Source organism: Podarcis gaigeae (genome assembly GCF_964106915.1).
Source record: "Podarcis gaigeae genome assembly, chromosome: 6".
NCBI lineage: Eukaryota > Metazoa > Chordata > Lepidosauria > Squamata > Lacertidae > Podarcis > Podarcis gaigeae.
This window is the reverse complement of record NC_139682.1, coordinates 35,680,264-35,704,566: the sequence shown is the minus strand read 5'-3', so window position 1 is coordinate 35,704,566 and position 24,303 is coordinate 35,680,264. Positions and strand designations below refer to the sequence as shown.

The window sequence follows — 24,303 nt, the reverse complement described above, 5'->3', positions numbered from 1 at the left end:
TCTGGATATTTATCTGTCACTGCATATATCCTTTAAAAAAAAAAGTATTGGGCTATAGTCTTTAAGATTAAATATTTCAGGTGACACTTCTTTGAAATGCTATGTGCCCTGGTTTCCAGCTTTATAGAATCTGCAATTCAATTTAAATTACTTTGCAACAGATCTGGCAACTATTTCCTCCCTTTTTTTGCTCTTAACAGGGGCTATTGCTTCTCTTGTGAGAAATTTTCTGTTCTTAATTTTTAGTGGGATGCTGTTTTCTGACTTCACTATGAATGGTGCAACCATGAAGCCAATCATATATGACTATATGAAAATATCAAAGACTGGCCCAAGACATTTTGGCACCTGAGGTGAACCACAAAAGAGGTGTTCCCTCTTCCTACCAGGGAAGAAAGGGTTAGTAAAGTTCTATATTGGGAATAAGGGAAGAAGTGAATATCTTCTCTGGAACAAAAGGAGGATTAAATCCACCTTACCCGATGGGTAACACAACACGTAGACTAATAGTTAGTACTGAATATATAATAGAGTAATGATATCATTCAAACTGTAGGAATAAGCCAATCAAAGTTAATATCTACAATATAACAGAGTGGTAGCGAGGACCGTCAAGCTGTGTGTTCAAAACAGATATCTAAGGACAGTCTCACAATAATCTTTCAAAAATTTCAACAGAAGACGTCTCAAAAGTTTCAGAAGTAAAGTCTCTCAATAGTCTTTCAAAAGTTTCAACGGAAGACGTCTAAAAAGCCTCAAAAGGACAGTGTCTCCAGAATGATACTACTGTTTTGTAATACTCTTCATCAGCCGATATTTTTCAACAGAATATGTAAGTAAGATTCATGCTAAGGATCAGTGGTCACTAGATAGTGTAGTGTAGGTATAGGCAACCTTCGGCCCTCCAGATGTTTTGGCCTACAACTCCCATGATCCCTAGCTAACAGGACCAGTGGTCAGGGATGATGGGAATTGTTGTCCAAAACATCTGGAGGGCCGAAGGTTGCCTATGGCTGGTGTAGTGCTACCACCATGGCAGCAGCAGAAGCAGCAGGCGATGCATCAGAGGCTGGAACTGCTGCCCCTGTGGATCCTGCCACCTGAGGTGGCTGCCTCACCTTGCGTGAGGCATGTGTAGGCTAGCCCTGAAACCATCAAAAGCTCATCCACATTTATGGCACAACTTCCTGCCCTTTCCCTGAATGGGCAGACGCTTCTGCTCTATACCTCAGTCTAAGAAATGGCAGAAGGAAGGCAGCACTTTTTGCAAACAACACTACTTTAAAAGCCTTTAAGGATGCAGAATAGGTGAATCATGCTCAGTGGCATTCTTTCATGCTCCTCTGTCCCTTCACTCCACCAGTTTCCTTCCCAAAACTCCATATACTGATGCTCTATTGCATTGCCTGGATTTTGTATCAGGCATTTCCCCCTTCATTTTGTGTGTCGTATGAAAACTGCTTTATATGGTGTTTTCATGCAAGCAAACATCTTGTGGCCCATTTACGGGTTATTGCCTCCTCCCCCCTGATGTGTGATGGATGATGAGAAAAGTGTGTTGAAGAATTTCAATGCAAGCTCCTCCAATCCACCCTGTTTTGTGCAGGCACATGCCAAGGTTTAGGAGCAATAATGAAAAGAGATGCTCAGTTTTATTACTTTAATAAGTGAATTCTCTGCAGCCTGTTGTGGTCTTACTGCTGGGTCTTTTAAGGAGTCTGGAGACAGCTGACCATTTATCTAGTCTGTGAGCTTAAATGTTGCAAACATAGTTGCATGCCGTACCTGCTCAGGAGGACTATATGTGACATATGGACTGAATATTTGCTTCTTTGTCATTATTTATTTTTCTATGCTGTTCCAGATGGGACAAGGAGCTATGTGGGACACTGAATTCCCATCCCCTGCTATTGTGAATCCTCTCCAGCTCCCACCTGTCTCAGAGGCTTTGTCATGCAAGTTTCCCACTTCTTCTCTTTGCAGGGTTAAGTGCTTGAAAAAATGTGTTTGTTAAATGAAAGCACAATTTCTCAAGCTGCTGGATTTTGCACCTGGCAGCAAATTCTGTCCTTGCATGGAATTGCAGAATCCATATATCCCTGTGTTTCATAGAGAAACACTTTCAATAGCAACTACAGTAGCTAAAAAGGTGCTAATGTGAGAAGGGGGCTCTCGGGATGATGGTGGCAAAGGAAATGTCCAACTTTGTTTGTTTTATTTCTCTTTTATTGCCTGTCTGGAATTGCCTGGTCTTGCCGCACTTTATTGCCCCCCACTTCCTTGTTGCTCAGCTCCCAAGGAGCCCAGCCCTTTTATTTGTTTGTTTGTTTATTTACCAGTCATTCATGAATGTGGGAAATGCTTTGAAGCTCCGTTATTTATCTGCACATCTGATGAAGGAATGTGGCATGTCTTTGTATTTTATTCCATTTGATCTTACTACAGTGACGCCAGCTCTCCCTGCCAAGCTACTTGCTCAGGTCTCCATCTTTGATGTGGGTTAACAATACTTTCCTAAGATCCCCCTTTGATGCTTCCTGTAATATTTCCCTTACGTTTTCCACCGCAACAGAGCAACCTGCTTCTGATGCAGAAACTGGGCTGGCTGATCTGTCACAAACAATTTCAGCGCTGGCGACTTCATGTAAGGCTCTTGGTTCTCCTCTTTCATTGATGTGCAATTACTGACCCCAGTTAGAGATTCCATTAGTGCAAACTGAAGCAGTTAATGTTATCATTGAATTACCTATTTTTACACACAACAGGGTGACATTGATAACAGGAGAGAGCACAGAATGAATTGCATTATTACTAGGAGGTTAAAAATTTGGTTGGAAAACCTGGAGTGGAAACCAGTGCAACTGAGGAAGGCTGATTATGCTACACGGCTCATCTCCAACCCTCTGGCTTGAGCAAACATCTCTCATTTTACAAACACAAGGCTGACAGCCTTCTCCTCCCACACTTGGAAGACTGGCAATTATTCACATTCTTACTCTAACAGAACACTGTAGGGTTTATATCCCTCTAGAACAGCCCAGGGAATGCTTGGGAATTACAAATTAGTCTGAAGAATATTGCTGTTACAAGCAGCTTGGAAAACACGTAATCAAAAATTCTCTAAATGAATATTAGATGATTGCTCAAATGAATCTTCTTATCTGTTTCTGGTTAGCTTCCTTAAGATGTTCCTTAAGATGTGTTTCAGTCACTGTAAGAGTGGTGTCCAAATTCGATTTTCCTTATTGTCCACGAAAGCTAGGTTGCTTGTTATGTAACTTACAAATTTCAGGGCTTTTGGCTGTGTGACATAATACATTAGCTTTCACTTAAGAACCATAACAATATTATCTGCATTGCAAAAAATAATAATAGTTGGAGTCTGTGTTTGATTCAGATTAAGGCCAAATCCAGAATCAAAGTAGTGGAGTGATTCTGATTTTGTCCAAAGTAAGGCAGGGCTTTCCCAAAGGGGCTCAAAGCAAACTGGGTTGCTCCCAAAGCCTCATATCTGCTTCCAAGATTTGCAGGATACAAGAGAGCCCCCAAGCTCTCCATACAATTAAAATAACAGACAAGGGGAGTGGGAAGGAGAGGATGAGAAAATGATTTTGTAACTAATTGACAATTCTAGCTATACAATCAGGGAATAAATTTACTTGGTATCTCATTTTTTACTTCCAGTCACAGAGTTTTGGGTAGAAACTTTTATAAGCTGCTAGTTAGAGACAAATAATGAGCTTTTTCTAAAAGTATATAATCAGCTTCAGAATTTGAACCTTGACCCTTTTTGTTGATTAAATGCTTGTAGGCTATTCAGTAGGCTAGTTTAGGTAGCAGGCTGTTTGGAATTTCCTACTTTCTCTTAGGAATTTACATTCAACCAGGTTTTTTCATTTGTGTTTTCCCACAAACTTCTTGAATATTCACAGTGGTCAGTGGTGACTTAATACTGCTATGTTTTCCATGTCTTGATAGCAGATGGTCACGTATCCATTTCATATGGACTCTCGCCGACCTAGTCTTGCAAAAAACAGTGATGGGGAGAGTTGTTTGTACATGATCTATTGTATCATACAATGCTGTAGTGCACTATTTAATGCACTCTGTGTAGGGCTGCCCTTGAACTTGTAGCTGAAATTGGTGCACAATTCAGTGGCCAGAGTGCTGATAGTCACTCCTGGTCAAGCTTGTGCAATGCTAGGTTTAAAGGAGCAATGCTGGTTGCCACTTCCAATCCTAATTCAATGTGATTTTGTTGACATATAAAGCCCCAACTGACTTGGGCTCCAAATATCTGACAAAGCACCTCATTCCACATCGCCCTGCTAATGAATTAAGATCTGCAGGGAGACTTGGTGCTCCTACTTTTGGGGGACGCATGGGAGGGACAGTGTGACCTGAGCAGCCATTCATTGTTGTGGCTTTCGATCTCTAGAATGATTATCTTCCTTAAATGCACCTACTGTCATTACTCAGCCTTTAATCAGGAGCATAGGCGTCACCTCTTTACCCAGACTTTTGGATGGTGGTAATGTTTCATGAGCCATTTAAGTATTCTTACTTATCTCATGATTAAACATAGTCTGAACTTGTGCATTTTGTTGATGCATGTGTGTTTGTGTGTTTGTGTGTTGGTTTTATTTTATAATACTTTTGTGGAATATTTCTGCCCTGGGACCATTTGGTGAAAGATGGACTATATACTATATATATATATATATATATATATACACACACACACACATATATACACACACACACACACACACACACACATATATATACATGACTATTATAGATAAATAGATAGCTCGGGAAGCTTTTAATTATTATTATTATTATTATTATTATTATTATTATTATTATTATTGCTAGATGATAGATAGATGATAGATAGATAGATAGATAGATAGATAGATAGATAGATAGATAGATAGAGATAGATAGATAGATAGATAGATGATAGATAGATAGATAGATAGATAGATAGATAGATAGATAGATAGATAGATGATAGATAGATAGAATTGTTTACCCCAGTCCTTCCTTGAACAGAATTAATCTTCTGGATAGAAATAACACAAGCACAAATTGCATTCCAAACACCTAGATGATTTGCTTGCCATCACTTTTCAAAAACACATGTGAAACCGGAGCTTATACATGTGTCAATGGAATGACACAGTCACTGATGCCTGCAGTATAAACTGATCAACATGTCCTAAAGTGGATATGCATTTGCACATCATGAAAGCTGTAAATACAGTTAATAAAACAAGTGCAGTTTTAGGGTATCAAATTCCCTAAATTCCCCAAGTAAGACCAAATATTGGATCTTCTATTCCAAAGCAACCTGACCTAATGCATTTTTGGGGACAGAAATAAACTCTAATTTATTTTCTACCACTTCTGACCTTAGTACAAATAAAAGCTTTTGTGGCTTTTTCAAATGAAACATAAAATTACAATTGTGAGAAACATTCATATTAGGTGAACATAAAACACCTCAGGCTTCCACTTCTTATTAATTGTTACCTGGATTTACAAAAGAGTCAATTGGGGGAAATTGGACACATGGTGTAGGAAGGAAACGGGTAATAGAGAATTACTGAATGAAACAGTCTAAGAAAACGTTTCAGATTTTATCAAATTCTGCTACCGCACCTCACTTAACATACACAATTTTCTCTTTGGCTGCTAATGCACTGAAATTAGAGATTGAATTCTGACTATTTGGAGAGCCATTAGATCCCCAGTGCTCCATTGATTTTTACTCAACAAAGAGACACAACATAGCCATAAAGTCAGTACATATTCCAGATCTTAAAATATGGGAATCAATCCAAAAGTTCTTTGCATAATGGAAAATAAATAATCAGACTTGGAGATATTGTTACAATGCCAAAAACATTCTGCTTCCCAGAATGAAGCTAATTTAGAAGAGCACATGAGCTACAGAAGGACTAGAAGATCTAGCAATGGCAACCTTGAGTGTCTTCAGTCAGATTATTCTGCAGGAGTCTCATGTTGGGATTTTGTTGTGAATATGTTCATTAAAAAGTTGAATCATATAGTCAGACTACAATTATGTTCTAGATGGTTTTCTTCATGAGCTAACCCACTCACCCCAACCTAGTTGCTATAGCACAAAAATAAACTGAAACAAAAAGCAGCCATAAAGATGCAGAACATTCCTCAGATAACAGACCTAACATCTGATTCATCAGAACCCAGATCTGACTAATGGATGCTACAAATATAGAATTCATATTTCAATTTCATTTTAATAATAAAAAATAAATGCTAGCCTTAGTTCTTTTCAAACAATTCACCAGCACAGAGTCAGCAATATAATCCTTTTCCAGATGACCTATTTTCAACATGCCTCAAAAACAATGTTTATCCATTTTTTCTAAGGAGGGGGCAAACCTTAATAAATCCTTACTCTTAAAAATGGCCCAGTCTCAGCCCCAGCAGACAGGTGTATAGCGGCTACCACCAGAACACAGTGATCCTGGGAAATTTATTCTGCTGTCTCATAATTGTTTTGCTAAGAGGACTCTTTTTGTGCCAGATTTCTCACTGACAGGGAACTGCCATGCAGGAGAATGAAATAATTTGTTTTAGGAGGCACACAAGTTGGATGGAAATAGATGAAAGCGGGGGGCCACCAGGTGGCACATTGGAAGATGGCCGACAATAACATCTCTCTGACCCATACGAGGTAATTAAGAGGCTGCTATGGGAAGTATGCAGTCTCCCCCCCCCCCAAGGATATGGGGGGACTGCCTTGCCAGCAGTGGCCACAATGCACCCCCAGATTTGAGAGAAGGGGGTGCGCCGGTCACTTGGCTAAACCCTTGGTGTGTTCGGCTCTTCCCGGACGCCGTCTCCAATTCGCGCATGCTGGCTTGCTTTAACATGAAAATATAATTGGAAATATATAATTGGAGATGTTAACGCACATATGTCAAGCAAAGGTTGGGAGATAAGACTGCTGATTAATCGATTTCTGGGATCGGAGCGGCGGGTGAAAGACAAATAAATCAAGAGACGAAGCGCCATTAAGAGATGGGTATGTTTGGAGCTAAGAAGGTGGGGTGGAGGAAAAACTTTTCTTTCTTTATATTATATGAGCATAAATAACCCTCCACCCCAAAGAAAAAAGAACCGCCGTATTTTACTACACAAGCAGGAATCTAAAAACTGTGTGGGATGAATTAATGATGAATGAAGAGAGATTGGTAAAGATCGGAGAATGGAAAATTTTATGACGCAGTTTTAAAATGGCGTCTCGCAAGACAGGCTTGTTTAAGAAAGACGGGGGGAGGAGAACCAGGACTGTTTGAAAGTGAACGATGTTTGGAATTTGATCTTTAACCTGGCAGAGCCCTCTAGGAGATATTTTACAAGCCTGGGACAACTAATGGGCAGACCGAAGATAAATTTTCGAAGTAGGAGTGGAATGGCGGCTGTCCCTATGAAATATGACTTATGGAGTGCGTAAAACCCACGCAGACAATGTTTGTTCTTAACCTGCCTGTGAAGATTATCAGAGATCGCCAAAGAAAGGAATATATGACAATAACAAGAATGAAGAAAGTAAAAAAGAGACTATCTGGATAGAACTGGATAGAACTGTTTAATTAATGCAGTAATAGAAGTGATGTTTGGATTCTCGTCCGGAGCTTGATGTATGGGTACCCCCAACAAAATTGAAAAATTTGGCTGTATAATTTGGAATTAATATGATTTGAAATAATGTGATATGATTGACCTGTTAATAAAAATTATGTTAAAAAAAAGGAAATAGATGAAAGCAGGGTTCTACCTTAGGCGGCAAAAAGTCTTGGGCTGGATTTGTTCATTGGTCAGTCGCTACCAGGTCATAATCCAGTTTATTCCAAAGCAGGGGTTGCCAACCTTTTTGGACCCATGGGCACATTTGCAAAGCAGAAAAACTGTTGCGGGCATCACATTGCACCACAACTGTGTACGCATTGCAACCACACATTTATGCACGCACAGTGAGAGCCTAATTTCAGTGGCAGGAGGCTGGGGAATGAGATCCTGTGGCCCCTAGATAAGCCCTCTATGGGCACATGTGTTCCTGCAGGTCATGTTGGTGACCCATGTTCTAGGCTGTGTATTTGTATCTGCTGTGTGGAGAGCCAGTATGGTGTAGTGGTTAGGAGCGATAGACTTGTAATCTGGGGATCTGGGTTCGCGTCCCCGCTCCTCCACATGCAGCTACTGGGTGACCTTGGGCAAGTCATACTTCTCTGAAGTCTCTCAGCCCCACTCACTTCACAGAGTGTTTGTTGTGGGGGAGGAAGGGGAAAGGAGAATGTTAGCCGCTTTGAGACTCCTTCGGGTAGTGATAAAGCGGGATATCAAATCCAAACTCCTCCTCCTCCTTTGCATGTGTTCTTTTCTTCAGAGGTTAACATAAAAGCATTCCATGCTATACCACCAATGTAATTCATACTCCAGGTGCCAAATGAGAGAAGACACCCCCTTTCTATGAAAACTCCCTTTTCAGTGGCACTCTGTAAGTCCCTACATTCTCCACAGGCAGACAGACTCCAAAGGGAGTTGTGGCCACTTACATCATAGGAACATTTGGCCCAGGGCAATTTCTCCTGGTTTACCTGAGACTAGAAATACAGCTCTCTTCTCTTCCACATCAAATGAATCAGGTTGACATTGGCTGATTCCACTCTCAGTCTCAGTAATTATTACTGCCCTGTCCTTGATAACTCCTGGGCCATGAGATGAATAACAAAACGTTTACTTCTGTGGCAGTGTTTCAGGGACCTGCAAAAGAGCAAGTCAGCAAATGCCAATCCTGTCCTGCCAAACACTTCCTTGCCCTTCTCTGTGTCTCCTGCCCCTCGCAGTTCTGGGCTACATTGCCGGAACAAAGGTGTGTGGTGTGTGGGTGTGTCGTGCCCTCCTGAGATCAAGGGAACCCCAAATCATTTTATATTTGACCTCAGCTATGTTTGAAGTTCATAGCCTTGAGAGCATGAGCCAGAGAAATGTATTAACTGCCTCATAGCCACTGGCAAGCTAATTCCCTCGCCCTTTTCCTGTTGTGCAGGGCAATCCTAAGCATGTCTACTCAGAAGTACAGATACTGGTTGATGGGAACCACAAGTGGGGAGACTGCTGTTGCACTCAGGTCCTGCTTTGGGGCTTGCCATGGGTATATGGTGGGCCACTGTCAGAACGTGATGCTGGACTAGATGGGTCATTGACCTAATCCAGCAGGACTCTTCTTGTATTGTGATGTTCTTATTAGGGGCTGCACCCTTGCTCATTTCCCTTGCCCCCCTTGCCATTTTCTTCATATTACCCCCCTAGAGCTTCCCTTTTCTGCCCTAATCAAGCTTGCCCATTTCTGAAGCCACTTCTTTCTTCTGTTCTGCAGCCCCGCTCTGTACCCCTGTTTCCAACTTCACACTGCAAAAACTCTGGTTTGAATTTGCTGGGATGTGATTGAATCCCAACCAAAGGTGCCCACTATCTGAGGCTTTAGAGAGACACATTCCTGCATTATGGGGTTTCGATGCCATTAACAGACAGCACATCTTCTTAAAAAAGAAAAAAAAAGTACTTCAGATTCATCAGCACAGTGTCTGGGAACTACAAAGGATATGGCAGACTGTATTATCTACCAGCTGTATTTCTAAGAGGTGAATCAATCTGCTAAGTGATATTTTAAATGTAGTTATTATCTTGTGGTTCCTTCGGTGTCCTTTTCCTGCCGCTCTCTTGCTGTCTGTTTTAATCGAATCACCTTTCTATAGTGGCAATAAACCATTATCTTGCACAAATGAGCCAAATGCCTTCTGTAAGCTATTAGCATTGGTATTTCCTTTTCTCCTTAGAATCTGCTGTTTGTAAATTGCCACCTGCTCCTGTGGAATAACTCTGAGAACAAGAATATCTCAGGATTAGGTGTTATGTTTCCAAAATGCATTTATCAGGTGATGGGGGGTGGGGTTGATCGGTTTGAAATGTACTGAAGTGCAACGCCAAATTGAAAATAGGCAGGGAAACAATGGAGGAAGAAACAAGCACGTATTTATGGAGGAATAAAATTAGAGAAATATTTGCAGAGTGGAAGACAGCCAGGAGGCCAGTATGAATCTGGGCATTGTGTACACATAGCTGGGATTAGGGTTGCAATTGACTGCCTGGGTGGGTCACACATATGCTATTGGTTTGCCCTAAATGAATCTAGTTCATAGATTTTTCTTTGTAAGTCTCCCAGAGTCACAAAAATCTGTTCAAAGCCCTATGTTGTAATTGTAAGGTTGTGTGAGTGCTGACTATGAATGGGAGAGAAACTTGATTTTGTTTGCATTTTTACAATAAACTATCAAATCCACACTCCTCATAACAATATGCAAACAGAACCAAAGCTATCGTTCAAAATTTGTACTTCTTGAATTTTGCATACAGATCCATATATTACTGAAAATAGGATGCAAAAAATACATTACCATATTTTTCTGTGTATAAGATGCTCCCATGTATGACACCCCTATTTTTAGGGACTCCAATTTAAGAAAATAGCGGGGGAGATTGCTCCATGTATAAGATGACCCACAGTTTCTCACATAATTTTTAAGTAAAAAAAACCTAGTCTTATACATGGAAAAGTACAATATACACGGTACCTCAGGTTACAAATACCTCAGGTTACAACACTTCAGGTTACAGACTCCGCTAACCCAGAAGTAGTACCTCGGGTAAATAACTTTACCTCAGAATGAGAACAGAAATTATGCGGCAGCAGTGGGAGACCCCATTAGCTAAAGTGGTACCTCAGGTTAAGAATGGTTTCAGGTTAAGAATGGACCACTGGAACAAATTAAGTTCATAACTAGAGGTACCACTGTACTAGGAAAAGTTGCTTGCAAGATATGCATATTACTCAAAACTACACACAAAAATGTGTATATTAGGAAAAATTCACACTGAAATGCTGACAAATTTTCATAAGGACCCCCCCACCACCACCAATGCAGACTCCTGCATCAATGAGAAGAACTGGTCAAGAAGAACTGGTCAAGACTGGAAAAGTGAGAAACTAAAAGAAACCAAAATTGATTCTTCCTTCTTTAGTGCTGATGGTTTTATGATTGAAAACAGGCTTCACATACGTGCTGGTCACTAAGGTTGTAGTAGTGTAAACACTTACTTGGGAGTAACCCCAGTTGTAGTGATGTCATTTACATCTCTGAGGACCTCTCATGGACTGCAAATATTAATATGGTTGTGAGGAAGGTGCAGGGGAGGTTGTATTTCCTGAGAATGCTCAGGGGATTGAATCTATCTCAGCACCTACTTCTGTCCTATTATCACAGTACCATTGAGAGTGTCTTAACCTATAGTATATTATCGTGGTATGGGAGCAGCTCTGAAATGGATAAAAAAGCTTTACAGAGAATAATTAAAATTGCCCAGAATGTTATTGGGCTCCAACTACCAACCCTGGATGAGATCTTCACGTCTCGCAGCTTGAAGAAGTCACACAATATCCTGAGAGATCCCACCCATCCTGCTCACAACCTCTTTGAACTGTTGCCTTCGGGCAGAAGATACAGGACAATGAAAACACGAACCACACGCCTTCTGAATAGTTTCTATCCAAGAGCTCTGATTGCACTAAATAATGATCTCAGGGCCAGTTGTAAGAAATAGCAAGCAGTGAGTAGTAAGGAATGAGATAGGTTTTAGGTTATGCTATGCTTCTAATAGGTTATGTTGTATTCTGGATTATGTTATGTTCTAATAGATTATGTCTGAATAGGATGAGAGTGTTGGAGATACGTGCGAATGTGTATGTGAATCCGGTCTTGGGTGTTTGATTTTCGTTGTTGTGTATACTGTGTATATACGGACAATGACAATAAATCTATCTATCTATCTATCTATCTATCTATCTATCTATCTATATCTATCTATCTATCTATCTATCTGTCAGTGTTGGAAGGGTGGCTCTGCAGCTCCCCCCAACCACATCAGCTGCTATAAACTAACCTCCATTGAAAATCAGTGATGGTTACTTTTCAGAGATGCATAGGATCACACTGTTCAGTCTTTACTACAAGGTTGTGTACATTTCCTGCCAGATTTTATCCTGTGACTAAACTAGTTGTGACCCTAGATACAATCAATCAATCAATCTTCTTTACTGGCATAGAAAAAGTGGCATAGAAAAAGGGTCCCTTAGAGGTAGTCAATACATCTGCACTTAAAAAAAAAATGATAAAAGGCACATGGGCGAACCCAACTTTTGAGATGAGGGGAGGAAAAGTTTACATTTGTTTTCCATCACTGTGGTCAGAAAGGAGTTTTCCTTCTGGGACTAGTGGCAGCTGGCAGGGGAAGCCCTTTCTGTTAGAACTTCAACAGAGAGGGAATGGGTTGAATTTGCCTTGCCTGTATGCTGTGGTCGCAATGAAAACTTCCTCCACAACTAGTCAGTTCCTAGGTGGTACTAAGCCTAAATAGAAATGTCCCAGGCTGGATTCAACTGCCGGTAGCTGGGCACTTTTCTGCACTCAGAGGTATAAGATGCTGTTTTGTAAAAGGGCTATTGAAGACGTTCAGGGAGGAGGAGTCAACAGCTCACTGATAGCTCAGTGGAGAGTCCATGCACAAAAGCAATCTAGAGATGTCTGACTTACGAGCTTTCCAGGAATGTCTTGCTGAGTCAGGCAGGTCTTAGTCTGCCCTAGCAATGGATGCTCTTACATTCTGACTACAGGGATTTGTCAAAGGAATTCAACAGACCTAAGAAAAGAAGACCACAAGTTTGGGATACAAGAAGGAAAGTTTTATTAAACTCTATCACTCAGGTAATTGCTTATATGATGCATATTAAACATTTGCTTCCCTGCAGCCCAGGACTCATTCACTGCATACCTCCTCCATCTGCTGCCTGGCTGGCCACATTCAGGGCTTTGAATCAGTCGACTACATTAATGTCCTGATAGGTTACGCTGTCTTTAAATTTGTTACAGGAGAAGTTGACAAGCAGATACTTGGTCCCACTTTTTCTGGGAATGAACTTAAACTGGACTTGATAGCTGTCCTGGGGATTCAGTGGTGGTACACTGTGGATAAGGAGCAAAGGAGATAAGTCAGCCTGGGCCTGGGAAGATTGCCAGCACAGTGCATGCCTTAGGATGGTCTGTTAAGGGGGATCAGAGGCTGGTCTGTTAAGGCTGGCCAGTGGGTAGTATTTTGCATGTGCTGAAAAGCTCCCATGGAGACTGTTTGATAGATAGGTAGAGCATCATTTTATTAACTCAATCAATCACAGGTATCACAAGCTGGGCAAAATGAATGCTGTTCTAGATGCCTGTTTCCATACTGGTTGCTGCAGCTCTCCACACTGGAGTGCAGACTTTGCTTGCTCTGCAAGTGCAGATGGATAATTTGAAAGCAAAAGAACAAGGCCACAAAGGGGAGAGGAATGTCTTGTTTGAGATGTTGCCCCTCCATTCTCTCTCTGTGACCCAGTCAGAAGGGAAGGTGGTACCCTGTGCAGAGCCACCACACTTGCCCAGATGCCCCACATACTTACTTTTTCTTTTCTTTTTTATACTCACTTTTTCTTGAAGGTTTTTTCCAGTAAGCCACTACCCTCCGCCTTCAGCACACCATCCTTCAGCTCCTCATCAAAACAGTTGTCAATGGTCACTGCCACCTTCACTTCCTTGCCCACTTTTGCCTCTCGCAGCAACTGCTCAGAACAAAGTTCAACAGAGTTACTGGCAACCCTTCCTAAGGCTACCCTGACCCAGGTTCAAAATGATAGGTCCATAGAGACACAGCTCCCTCCTCCTCCTTTCCCTTGGAACCACCTCCTCTTGCTGGTTCCTCTGTCTGCCTGCACTCAGAGTTGCAGGTAGCGAAGTGCAGTGATTCTTGGGGTGTTTTTATGTATGACATTTGAGCCTGCCTTAACCCTAGGCAGACACAAGGGAATCAGCTCATAATGGCAGCTCATAATGGCTAAGGGTTTACCTTTATTGCGACGCTGGGTTTCTCGAGGATTATGACTCTGTTCACATTTCCCCCCTCTTTTTTTGACCATGAAGCTGCGACTTTAATCAGGTTGTCTATCAGCAGGTACTGCTTGTACTTAGCATATGAAATATTGATAGGAAATTCTTTTTCTAGGGGGAAAAAATCACTATGAGGTGTGGTTGCACAAGCCTGGCAGATGGTTGTTCCTTATTTAAGAAAACCCTCCTTATGTTGCTCTGATGAAGAATGACCAGAATGTTCCCAAGGAGGGGCTCCCCCTTTGGGGCCCACTTTGTTGTAATTCTGTCCTAGCTGGAAGGGGGATGGCGAGGGATAGGAGAATCATAAAAACTTTGCATCCCTCCCTCAGTTGCCAATAGCTGAAAAAGCAAGGCCCTTCTCCATCATTTCCTGTTTCTTGCTTGGGATGGAGCAAGTGGAAAGGAGGCAAGCGTGCACTGATGTCACCACACAGGCAATTTCCCGTATTCCCCGGATGTGAGAAAGCAGGAACTGTCCATCACTGCACTCTGGTGAGGCATGAGGCAGCCACTTTGCTGGTCAAAGGCTGACTAGAAGACCACCTGGGATGGAACAACCCAAGGGAAGAAGCCATCATTGCCAAGTAGTGTTTGGTTCAACAGCACTTGGGGGGAGGTAAACTTATTTCCTGTAGATCAGGGATGTCCAACAGGTCGATTGCGATCTACTGGACGATTGGGGGGGGGTCCGTGTTAGTGGGAGTAGATCGCAGTCTCTTGGAAGTTGCTGTAGATTATATTCATGTTCGGTGTGCTCAGAATAGATCTACTGAAATTAATTACTTAAATCCATTAATTTCAATGTGGAACTTAGTTTGATATAACTCTGTGATTTGATTTTCCAGAGGCATGTAACATGCAATGTATCCATGTCTACTATCTCCTGCTAGGCTGCAACAGGTAATTTGGAGTCTTCTGTCCCTCACATCAGTTAACAAGGATGGACCATTTAGGATTCATTTCACCAGGTTTTATCAATGATGTGTGTTCAACTTCAGTAGTCCCCTCATCTGGTTGAGGTGCCAAATGATCCTCCCTCCTTGCCCACATTCTCTAGCTTAACTCATACCTGGTTATGAAGAAACCCATGAAAAAACTTACCTTCTTTGGGGCCAAGGGTCACCAAGATGGAGGCTTTCCAGATCTCATGAATGGGTTTCCCAGTGTTGTTAATTGACCAAGCAGCCATATCGGGTGTTAGGTATTCAGTTGTAGAGCCAAGGTTTGTCAGCCTCAAGACCAAGTGGACATCCTTGCCAATCTCCAGGGGGCTCTTCACCTTGATTTTCCCTAAGATACTGGGCTTTGCAGCTTCTCTCAGGCTTCTGGCAGATTCAGAGTGGCTTGCTTTCAGATTGAGTTTGGCACAAGCCTTTGCAAATACTTCCCTTTCCTTGACAGAGCCTGAAAAAGTAAGAATAGGATGGCAAAATTTGACAGGGCCCTCTGACTCAAATGATGCAAGTTCATTAGCAGCCCCTGGGATCAAGAGTGCATTGCATGAAGCTCATCAGCCTTCTCTCTCTGGCTTTCCCTAGGCCAGAGAGCACTTTAACTACTCAAATGTCACAGCAGTGCAAGTTCTAACACAGAGCATGGTTGGGGTATGTAGGGTTCACTGGCAAGTTGACTACTGACCTAGGTCTAGCTTGGATGTTGCACATGGATTCAGATACAATTGGTTGTGCCTGGAGTGCAGATTTAGAGAGAAGATGTCATCCGTTTTGTCTTCACTGCCCCAGCCAAACACTTACTTGGACAAAAAACAAGGTGCCTGAAAATGCATTTGAACTGCCTCTGGGTCTGTGTGTTTTGGTTTCCTTATGCCTAGCATCTGTGCCTTCTCTGGCGATATATGTAGACCATTCTTAGCTGCAGGCAGAAGTGTGTTGAATCTCAAATTGTCCAACATCATGAAAAAGCGTGGTTGCTGCCAACATGGGTTAAGTGGCCATTGACTGTAAAATGGTGATATTCAGCTAAATACTTGTGGTAAGACAAATGTTAGTTTTAGCACAATGGGGTCTACTCTGGGTAGGGGTTGGTAAACAGATCTAGAGGGCAGGGGAGGGGGGATTTTACACTGCATAAAGAGAAATCCTTGCACTGATGAAATGATCTGCTTATTCCTAAATTGAATACAGGCCAGTGTCAATCATCTCCAAACATTTCCACCTATTTATAGAGGAAGCTCTTTTGCATCACCTTCTTTGTATTTATAATTATCAGTGACATCCAGGCGATCATTGCTGCCCACAGCCTTTGTGCTTATGTTTTGCCCAATGGACTTGGTGTCCAATGAGCCCTCGATGTCAGCATTGACCTCTGAAAAGACGAATGCGGTGTCATATGGCAGGTCCACATCTCCCTCCTTGATGGCCTTCACTGAAGCTGGACCACACTCGAGTTTCTCTGGAGAGTTAAGGAAAAGAGAAAAGGTCTGCATCTGCAGTGTGTGCAAAAATGATCAAGCAGAACTACTGTATATCCTGGGGACAAAATAGGTTGTTTTAAATAAGACAAGTGTGACATTACATGCTGCACGGTGAACCCATGGGATTTGTGGTAAGGACTGCTAGCTTAAATTGCTCAGAAAAGGACTACACAAAATCATGGATAGTGAGTCTGTCAGTAGTTATGGGCAATGACAGCTCAATGAAGCCTCCACATTCGGGGGAAGTATATCTCTAAACAATAGCTTTCCCCCATTCATTTTATATTTCAGCAACTGGTGCTGAGGGCTCATACTGCCTCTAAATATGGAGGGGGCATGACAGAATCTGGGCATTTCTATCATACAGCAATACCATGGCGAGAAGCTGAACAGAGATCTGAACACAACCAACTCCCCCAGCAGTCAGCTCTTGTACCTGTAGTACTTCGACCTTGTGGAGTTGCGTCCAGAACTTGCCACCCATTGTACATGCAGCCAAGGTCAGGTCGAGCAAACCAGCATTCATTCCACACATGGTAGTTCCTGCAGCCAAGAGTAAATAAATCTGATGTGCAGGTTTGCAACGATGCCCCAAATCTTAGGGTCAGCTGCTTTCAGAGGTGAGTGGAGCTGATTTCCAGGAGCACCTGGGACCCCTAAGTCTGCTTGTTTTTGTTGTAGTTAGCAGGCCATGCTGTGTTTGACGCAACTGACCCATGGTGACAAGATTTTCTGGGGGTGAATGAATATTGAGAGCATAGGAGGAAAACAAAGAAGGAGCCTTGCAGCTGAATTAGACCAAGGTACCTAAACTAACAATCTGCTTCCAACAGCAGCCATGGTGGAAGCTGCTCATTTTATATATATCACGCTCAAAGTGTTTTGCATCAGAAAGAGGCAAAATAGCATCAGTGTGACACAAATGGCTTTGGGAAGCTCACACCTCAGAGCATCCTGTGACTGAGCAAGTACTGTCTGGTGCTGCTGGAACAGAATGGTACAGTGGGTCACTACCACTGTATCTGAATAATGCAGAGCATGGAGGGTGAGCTGTCCAGGGAGATGAGGCGTGCCCCTCTCCTTCTGACTATTTTTTTCCAAAAAGAAAACTCTGGCACTTATGAGATTAAGCAGAAAAAGGGTCTATTTCACAACAAGAATGACAAACAAGAATGTTTCAGAAGTTGGAAAACTTCAAAGAATTAGCAAATTATATATGCTGAACTCAGCAGATGTCTCAGGCTTTTCAATAAGATAGCAAATTTACATCTAACACGTAAGGTGTTATAACTTAGACTTTGATAACTTGTGGGTATTAAAACAGGCTGATTCTTTTGGTCCTGTTGAGTTTCAGGTCCTCCACCTTTAGAAATTTCATTCCTGAGGCTCCTGTAGTAGACTCTGTATATCAGACCTTCTAAACGGTTTGGGATTCTTCTTCTCTTCCTAGAATATACATCCCCACGCTAATGAATTGGGACTTAAGTAGAGCGTTCCCACACAGCTTCCCAGTTCTCTTATGTCAGTATACCCTTAAAAGACAATAACCACTGTCTTTCAATCTAACCTCCCCACCCCTACCCCCAGCTCAGAGACTGCCTTTTTGGCTGTAAATATTCCCTTGGGGTGGATTTTACACAGCTAAGAGGCCACACTCTTATACAGCTGGACATCAGGCACAAAGCTCTTCTCTTTCCCCCTCTCAAAGTGCTGTTTTCTCCCTCCTTTTAGCTAGCTGTAACTGGGCCTTCTATCACAGAAAGTAAGGAATTATTAGTCACTGCAAGGAGATGTTTTGTATGTCTGGATGTACGGAAGGTCACAGATCCTGCCAAGTGTGGCAGAGAAGTGGGGGCAAAGGACAAAGATGTCTGGTTTTGTCCTACAGCTGTTGTGCCTCAGTTTCCATCTCTGGTTTCATCTACAGATGCTGGTGTATAGGAGCCCTAGATGTATTGTGGTGGATGAGAAGAAGGCTGATTTACCAGGTACTCTCTGATGGTTCCAGAATCAGATTTTCATTTTTGTCACAGCCAGAACTGAAGTTGGAAATGATGCGAGTGGGAATTCCTATGCACCGGAGGACTACAAAAAGGAGAGAGAGAGAGAGAGAATATGGAAATAATGGGACTCACTGGTATTCAGCAACATTGTTCCTTACTATGCTCTTTAGCCAGCACTTCTTTCTAAGATACCCTTTGTTGGCTCCTTGGATCAAATGTCACATTGCCAGGCAGCAGCATGGAATGAATTGCCTGGCTCACTGGCCTCTGTGGCCCATGACAGCACAAGGGGCTCTGAGTCCTACTAAGGAGGAAGACCCATAGGCCAAAGTACTCTCTAGATGTTCCCAGAAATTCTGGGCCGACAGGGTCAACTATAAAACCTTCCACTTGCCACCTGTCTGTTTCTAGTGCATAAGAACATAAGAAGAGCCTGCCAGATCAGGCCAGTGGCCCATCTTGTACAGCATCCTGTTCTCACAGTGGTTGACCAGATGCCTGTGGGAAACCCACAAGCTGGTGCTGACCACAAGAACACTCTCCCCACCTGCAGTTTCCAGGCAAATGGTATTTAAAACCATTGCTGCCTTTATCCATGGAGGCAGAACATTCATGATCCATGGAGGCACGGCATAATATCCATCATGGCTAATAGCTCGTCCATCTGCCCAGCACATCCTGCTGCCCAGCTCCTTGTCTTGTGTGATAATTCTGCTTATGGGCTGGACTTTTCACTTACTGCTTCAGCAGCCTGGCAAGAGATCGGCTACTTATGCTGCTGGACAGCTCCTTGGCCTTGCTAGGAACCTGGGAAATCTAAGCAACAACACTGTGTTGGCTGGAACACGACAATGGCTGCAACTGTACCTCTTAAGCTGCGACAGATGCATCTTCCCTCCTGCAGATCAAGGGCAGCTGGAAGTATGGCTTAATAGGTCAGGGCCAGCCCACCTATGAGGTAAGGTGAGGTGACTGCCTCAGACGGCAAGATCCACAGGGGCAGCAGATCTGGCCTGCATCACCCTCTGCTGCTGCTGCAGAGGCAGCAGTTATTGCAGTGAACTCTTTGGAGGCCATATACCCTGCCTTCTCAGCAGCCCATTCCCAATGATGCCTCTACAATAGCCTCTCAGTGAAGAGGAGGTGCTGCTGGTTTCCTCCCACTGCCCTCTGGTGTTTGCTGGGCTCTGGACCAGAGTGGGTCTCTCCTCCCAACAACAGGCTTTGATTCCAACTTCAATCATTGGATAATGTTAATTTCCCCTGCTTTTTCCAATGTAGATTTTCACTCACCCCTTCTTCCCTGGCAGCGGCAGTCGGAGGAGGGGGAAGGCATCATTTTGTGGTTCACCTCAGGTGCCAGAATATATTGGGCCAGCCCTAGGTAGTCTTCCCAAATGCTACACTTCTACCAGCAGCATAGGGACTTCCCCTTTCTCTTCCATCCACTCCCTCATGTTTGTTCCCTGGACTGGCTCTCTGGGTCAGTCCAGAGAGCAATTAGGGGAGACTGTGATTCTTTTATTCCCTGGGTACTTTGAACATGTTGTGCAGGGCATGCATTTTAAAATGAGTTCCATGATTCCCTTTGCATTTATCCAGCCACCCATGCTTTCCAGTGATGCACATTGACCTCCTTTAGTTAACCAGCTGCAGCAGTACTTGCAAAAATCTCACACTGCCTTCCACTATAGCACAATGTAGTTCCTGGTGCTTGAGCACATTCCTCATCCCAACGCCATGTCTGGAAGGGCAATGTCACAGAAGGTTCCAAGGAGACATACCTGTAGTCAGAACTCCTGCAAAGACCCAGCATTGCCCATACCGGACAGGTTCAAATCCAGAGCTTTCCCATTGCCTCAATATCTCCACACTTCCTGACCAGCTTCCTGGGTCTTTCCCATCAAGGCAAGCCTTCCAGCATCCAAACAACACTCCTCTGTCTCCATCATTGCAGTTGATCTGGAAAAAAGTCAAAATATTTGCGCATTTATTGTGCAATCAACACACTGCTGCTCTTCATATGCTGTGCAGAATCCAGTCTCTGTTTAGGGATGCCACATATTACCAGCATTTTGCCACCACCAAAAAAATGTGCACCTGCATGAAGGAAGGTGGGAGTCACTCTTGTGGCTCTACAGAAGCCTTTGCCAACCTGGTGCCCTCCAGGTGTTTTGGAATACAGCTCCCATAAATCCTAATGAGCAGCTAGAGGTAATGAAAGTTGTAATCCAAAGCAGCTGGAAACCACCATGTTAGCAAAGGCTGCTCCACAGAAACACTTGTCTACTGTATTTGTGTTAAGAGTGAAAATTGTAAGTCTTTCCTTACCATAGCGCTGAGCACTCGCCCAATATGTATGGGGTCACTTAGTTGGCTCACACCAGCAGTTGAGTCCTTGTGGTATTTTAAGCCCATGTCCAGCATAGAAAGGCAGATATCCAGAATGCCATCTTGAAACTGTCCACAGAAGAAAATATTCGACAAGTGAGTGAAATGCACCACCACTATCAAATTATTAGCACAGAGAGAGCTTTTTAAGAATACTGGAGTGCCAGGAATTCCAGTGTCCCCAAGTGAAATGGGTTTGATGGGTGGCAGCTGCCAATACTGATTCCAAACTTCCTTCCTTCCATGTGACATATTCTCAGAGAAATCTCAAGCTTTTCCAGAGAATTATCCAAAGTCTGTTAAGATCCAGCCCAGGGAACTTCTTCATCATCTGCAACCCTTTCATCTGCCAGTTTCCCAAGTTTTAGTTCTATAAAATGATTTTCAGATGTCCAATGCCCCGTTGGAGGCTAGGGCCATAGCTGTCCTCAAGGTGGCAATCTGGGTGGGGGGATACCCATTTTATGTAAGTCATAGGACCATCCCGAGGATATGCTTCCATCAGGTGAGCTGGTTATTCAGGCCATTCCCAGTGCCTACTCCAAAACCTGTACATCAGTCATCAATAATGTTGTGGTCTCATTTGACCCCAAAAGTATGTGTTTTGACTGGTTATTTCTCTCTGGTTGGGGTGGTAGGGGCTGTGGTGCCTGACCATGCAATATATGCACCTTTGCACACATGTTCCCCAATGTATGCCTTTTGGTATAGATTTTTTTTTAGTTAGAGAATTGCATCACAAAATTCAGAGATATGCCAGTTACGAAGGTTAGTTGCATTTTGGTTTGGTAAGTACAAATTAGATCGGTTTGCATTAAATTCATTTCCTCCCCATTGATTGGTGGAACTCACTTCAAAAAGGTTTGGGGATTTCTCAGTGGGTCAGCTTGTTTGCAAATCCCTCCAGCCTCCTAATCATTGTTCAAACTCTTCTCCATCCCTAGTTTGAAATCCCCCCACTTTATATTTACCTGGCCATAATTCCATGGCAGTAAAGTTTTTCCATTGTTGCAAAAGATGACACCAAACTCTGAGAGGACATATTCCTTGCGCTCTGCCTCATTAGCCATGAACACATCATCCTCTGAAAGATGAATGACAAGCAGGTACTCTGATAGCACTTCTCTTTGTCCAGGTAGCGTGGCACCATGCCAGTGCTCTCCTATCTCTAACCTTTCTACACATACAACACAGTGATTATCTCTACCACCAATCATGCAGAAGCCTACAGGTGGACCTGGAGGAGATCAGGTTTTGAACTGCTAGGCTAGCACTGACTTAGGGAACATGTTTTGTACCTGGCATCCAGGGGTTAAACAGCAACACAAAAGTGCCAAGGCTGGAGGGGACTGTGCTTCTGCTGGTGTCTGTCTTGATGCTGAGCTGGTAGCGTCCAATGGCAGCATCCACTGGGCTCAAAATGGAGACACTCAGGGAGCCATAACCAGCAGAGGTCTGTACTGCGCTCCAACATCTTCTGCTTGGTGTGCTAGTGATGCCAAATGCCACTCGTGTCTCTGCCTGTAGAGCACAGGTTGACCCTGGAAAGAAAAGGTAAGAGGAGGAAGAGGTGGCTTCTCTGTATGTTGACTTCATATTTTGAGAAATCCACGCACCATCAAGATGGATTGGTGTGTCAAGATAGATGCCCTCTTTGCAAGGAGATCAGAGAACTTACCTAGTCATGCTACACATTTCTGTGGATTTGTGCAGCACATAGCCTACTGCAGGTTTTGTGGGGAAGGCTGGAGAAAGACTATATGAGTGAAGCTTGGTTAGTTCCACTCTACAAATGAGGGACTGTTTTCCCTTTTGAGAGGACAGGGGAAGATAAAGTGTTTACCTGTTTCTACAGTAAATGTTAGTTTGTCTGCAGCTGGCAACGCTCCTCTGGATGTCAGAGAGATCAAAAAGGCTTGTCCTCGTCGCACAACCAGTTCCTTGCCGGGATATTCATCAGTACGGTGCTTGATGGTGTTTTCTCTCAGTTTCCAATCAGTGTTTACCAAACCTGCAATAACATCAGGAGGAAAATGGAGCCACTAACAGCAAGCTATGAATGGGACTAAGTGCAGTTCCTCTATAGCAGTCCTCCCCAGGACCACCCTGTTTCGTTTAGGTGTCAATAGAGCTATTAACATTCAGTGTTATGCTTCTTACAGGTCTCCTAGCTCTCCTCTCTCCATTACATGATGACAAAATGAAACTGGGACTTTTTCAGCCGGAACTCCCCAGACTTCGTTCTGGCACTTCTCGGGGGGCACCATTGCCACTATAAGACAACAAGGGAGGTGTTCATGCAGAGTTCTGCCACTTTTTTTCTAGATAAATGGATAGAGGAGAGCTAGGAGACAGGTAAGGAAAGAGTTCATGTTTTTATTTAAAAGGTGGATGTTACTGAATATTTTGTTAATGCTTCTTTTTATATTAAGCAAGTATCATTCTTAAAAAGTCATGAATGCAAACCATACTTTGACTTGGAAATGTTCTTGTAAGTCATGGCAAGCCCATTGACTTATATGTTCTTTTGGATATAGTATGACATGCCCAAATGAACATAGCAACATACTTACATGCTTAATCAAGTGAGAATAAGGCACACAAGCAGTCCAGCTACTATCAGATTTGATGAAAAACCTTGTCTGTCCTGGTCAGCATGGTCAATGGTCAAGGAGATGGCTCCACCAAGGGGTTTTTATGAACCATTTTGTGGAAGGAATCAAGTTTGCCAAAGGGAATTGTGAAAAAACTCACATTGATCAGTGATTCTGAATCCCATCGCTACTGCTTAGCAGCAATGCAGCTGTACACACATTGTCCCAGCAGAGCAGCCTACAGAGCTGTTAGTAATTGGGGGGCGGCATGAGAGAGGGCTTGTGCAGTCTGCCTTCCCTCTTTATGGCCTCAAGCTCCCTATGCACACATGAAGAACTTTTGCAAGCTGGTGCTACGCTAGCAAGGTGTTACCCTTCTTACTCTGAATTTATTCACGCAGAATAGCCAAAATTCTGATCACTTCTGCACCTATTGATGCATGCATTCACTCAAATGGTGAGCGTAATGAGATGAGTTAGAGCTTTAAAATGCTATGTATCAAGTGATATTGGGGATTCCTTCTGTTGTCCAATATGCTCTCTGGGATATTTTCTTTTCAACTGGTGGAACTTGGCTGCAGAGATCTCTAGAGCCTCAATTTCTGAAAAGAAGCCTGTAAGAGAACCCAGACCTCCTATTTTCTGGGTTTTCCATTGACCCCTCTAAGTCTTCACACCCACCCACCTACCTCAAGCCCTGCTTCCTCAAATTGTCAAGGCAGACGTTTGCTGACTGCTCATACTCACCAGCCATTATCTCTTGCTCTTTGAGTTCTGATTTGCTC

General features: G+C 43.0%; 2 protein-coding genes across 2 annotated transcripts; both read right to left on the bottom strand.

Annotated features, from left to right (window-relative positions):
• Window positions 1-12,973: 12,973 nt before the first annotated feature.
• On the bottom strand, window positions 12,974-15,372 carry LOC310847743 (protein-glutamine gamma-glutamyltransferase E-like). The gene is made up of 4 exons (XM_083745808.1): window positions 15,198-15,372; window positions 14,053-14,204; window positions 13,635-13,768; window positions 12,974-13,136 (listed from the first exon to the last, which is right to left on the bottom strand). The coding sequence occupies exons 1-4, from the start codon at window positions 15,283-15,285 to the stop codon at window positions 12,989-12,991; spliced, it is 522 nt and encodes a 173-aa protein (XP_083601934.1). The 5' UTR covers window positions 15,286-15,372; the 3' UTR covers window positions 12,974-12,988.
• A 903-nt stretch (window positions 15,373-16,275) lies between these two features.
• On the bottom strand, window positions 16,276-23,703 carry LOC310847704 (protein-glutamine gamma-glutamyltransferase E-like; the record flags this gene model as incomplete). Its single annotated transcript, XM_083745767.1, has 9 exons — window positions 16,276-16,508; window positions 16,967-17,073; window positions 18,516-18,615; window positions 20,318-20,495; window positions 20,865-20,993; window positions 21,896-22,101; window positions 22,223-22,465; window positions 22,768-22,935; window positions 23,679-23,703. The coding sequence occupies 9 exons, from the start codon at window positions 23,701-23,703 to the stop codon at window positions 16,276-16,278; spliced, it is 1,389 nt and encodes a 462-aa protein (XP_083601893.1).
• Between the last annotated feature and the right edge of the window lie 600 nt (window positions 23,704-24,303).

Coding starts and splice junctions, on each gene's coding strand:
- LOC310847743 (XM_083745808.1), bottom strand. CDS start 15,285: ATGGCTGCTTGGTCAATTAACAACACTGGGAAACCCATTCATGAGATC. Junction 14,205..15,197: donor GACCCTTGGCCCCAAAGAAG/GTAAGTTTTTTC, acceptor TTTTCCCCCTAG/AAAAAGAATTTCCTATCAAT. Junction 13,137..13,634: donor GAAAAAACCTTCAAGAAAAA/GTGAGTATAAAA, acceptor CCTTATCCACAG/TGTACCACCACTGAATCCCC.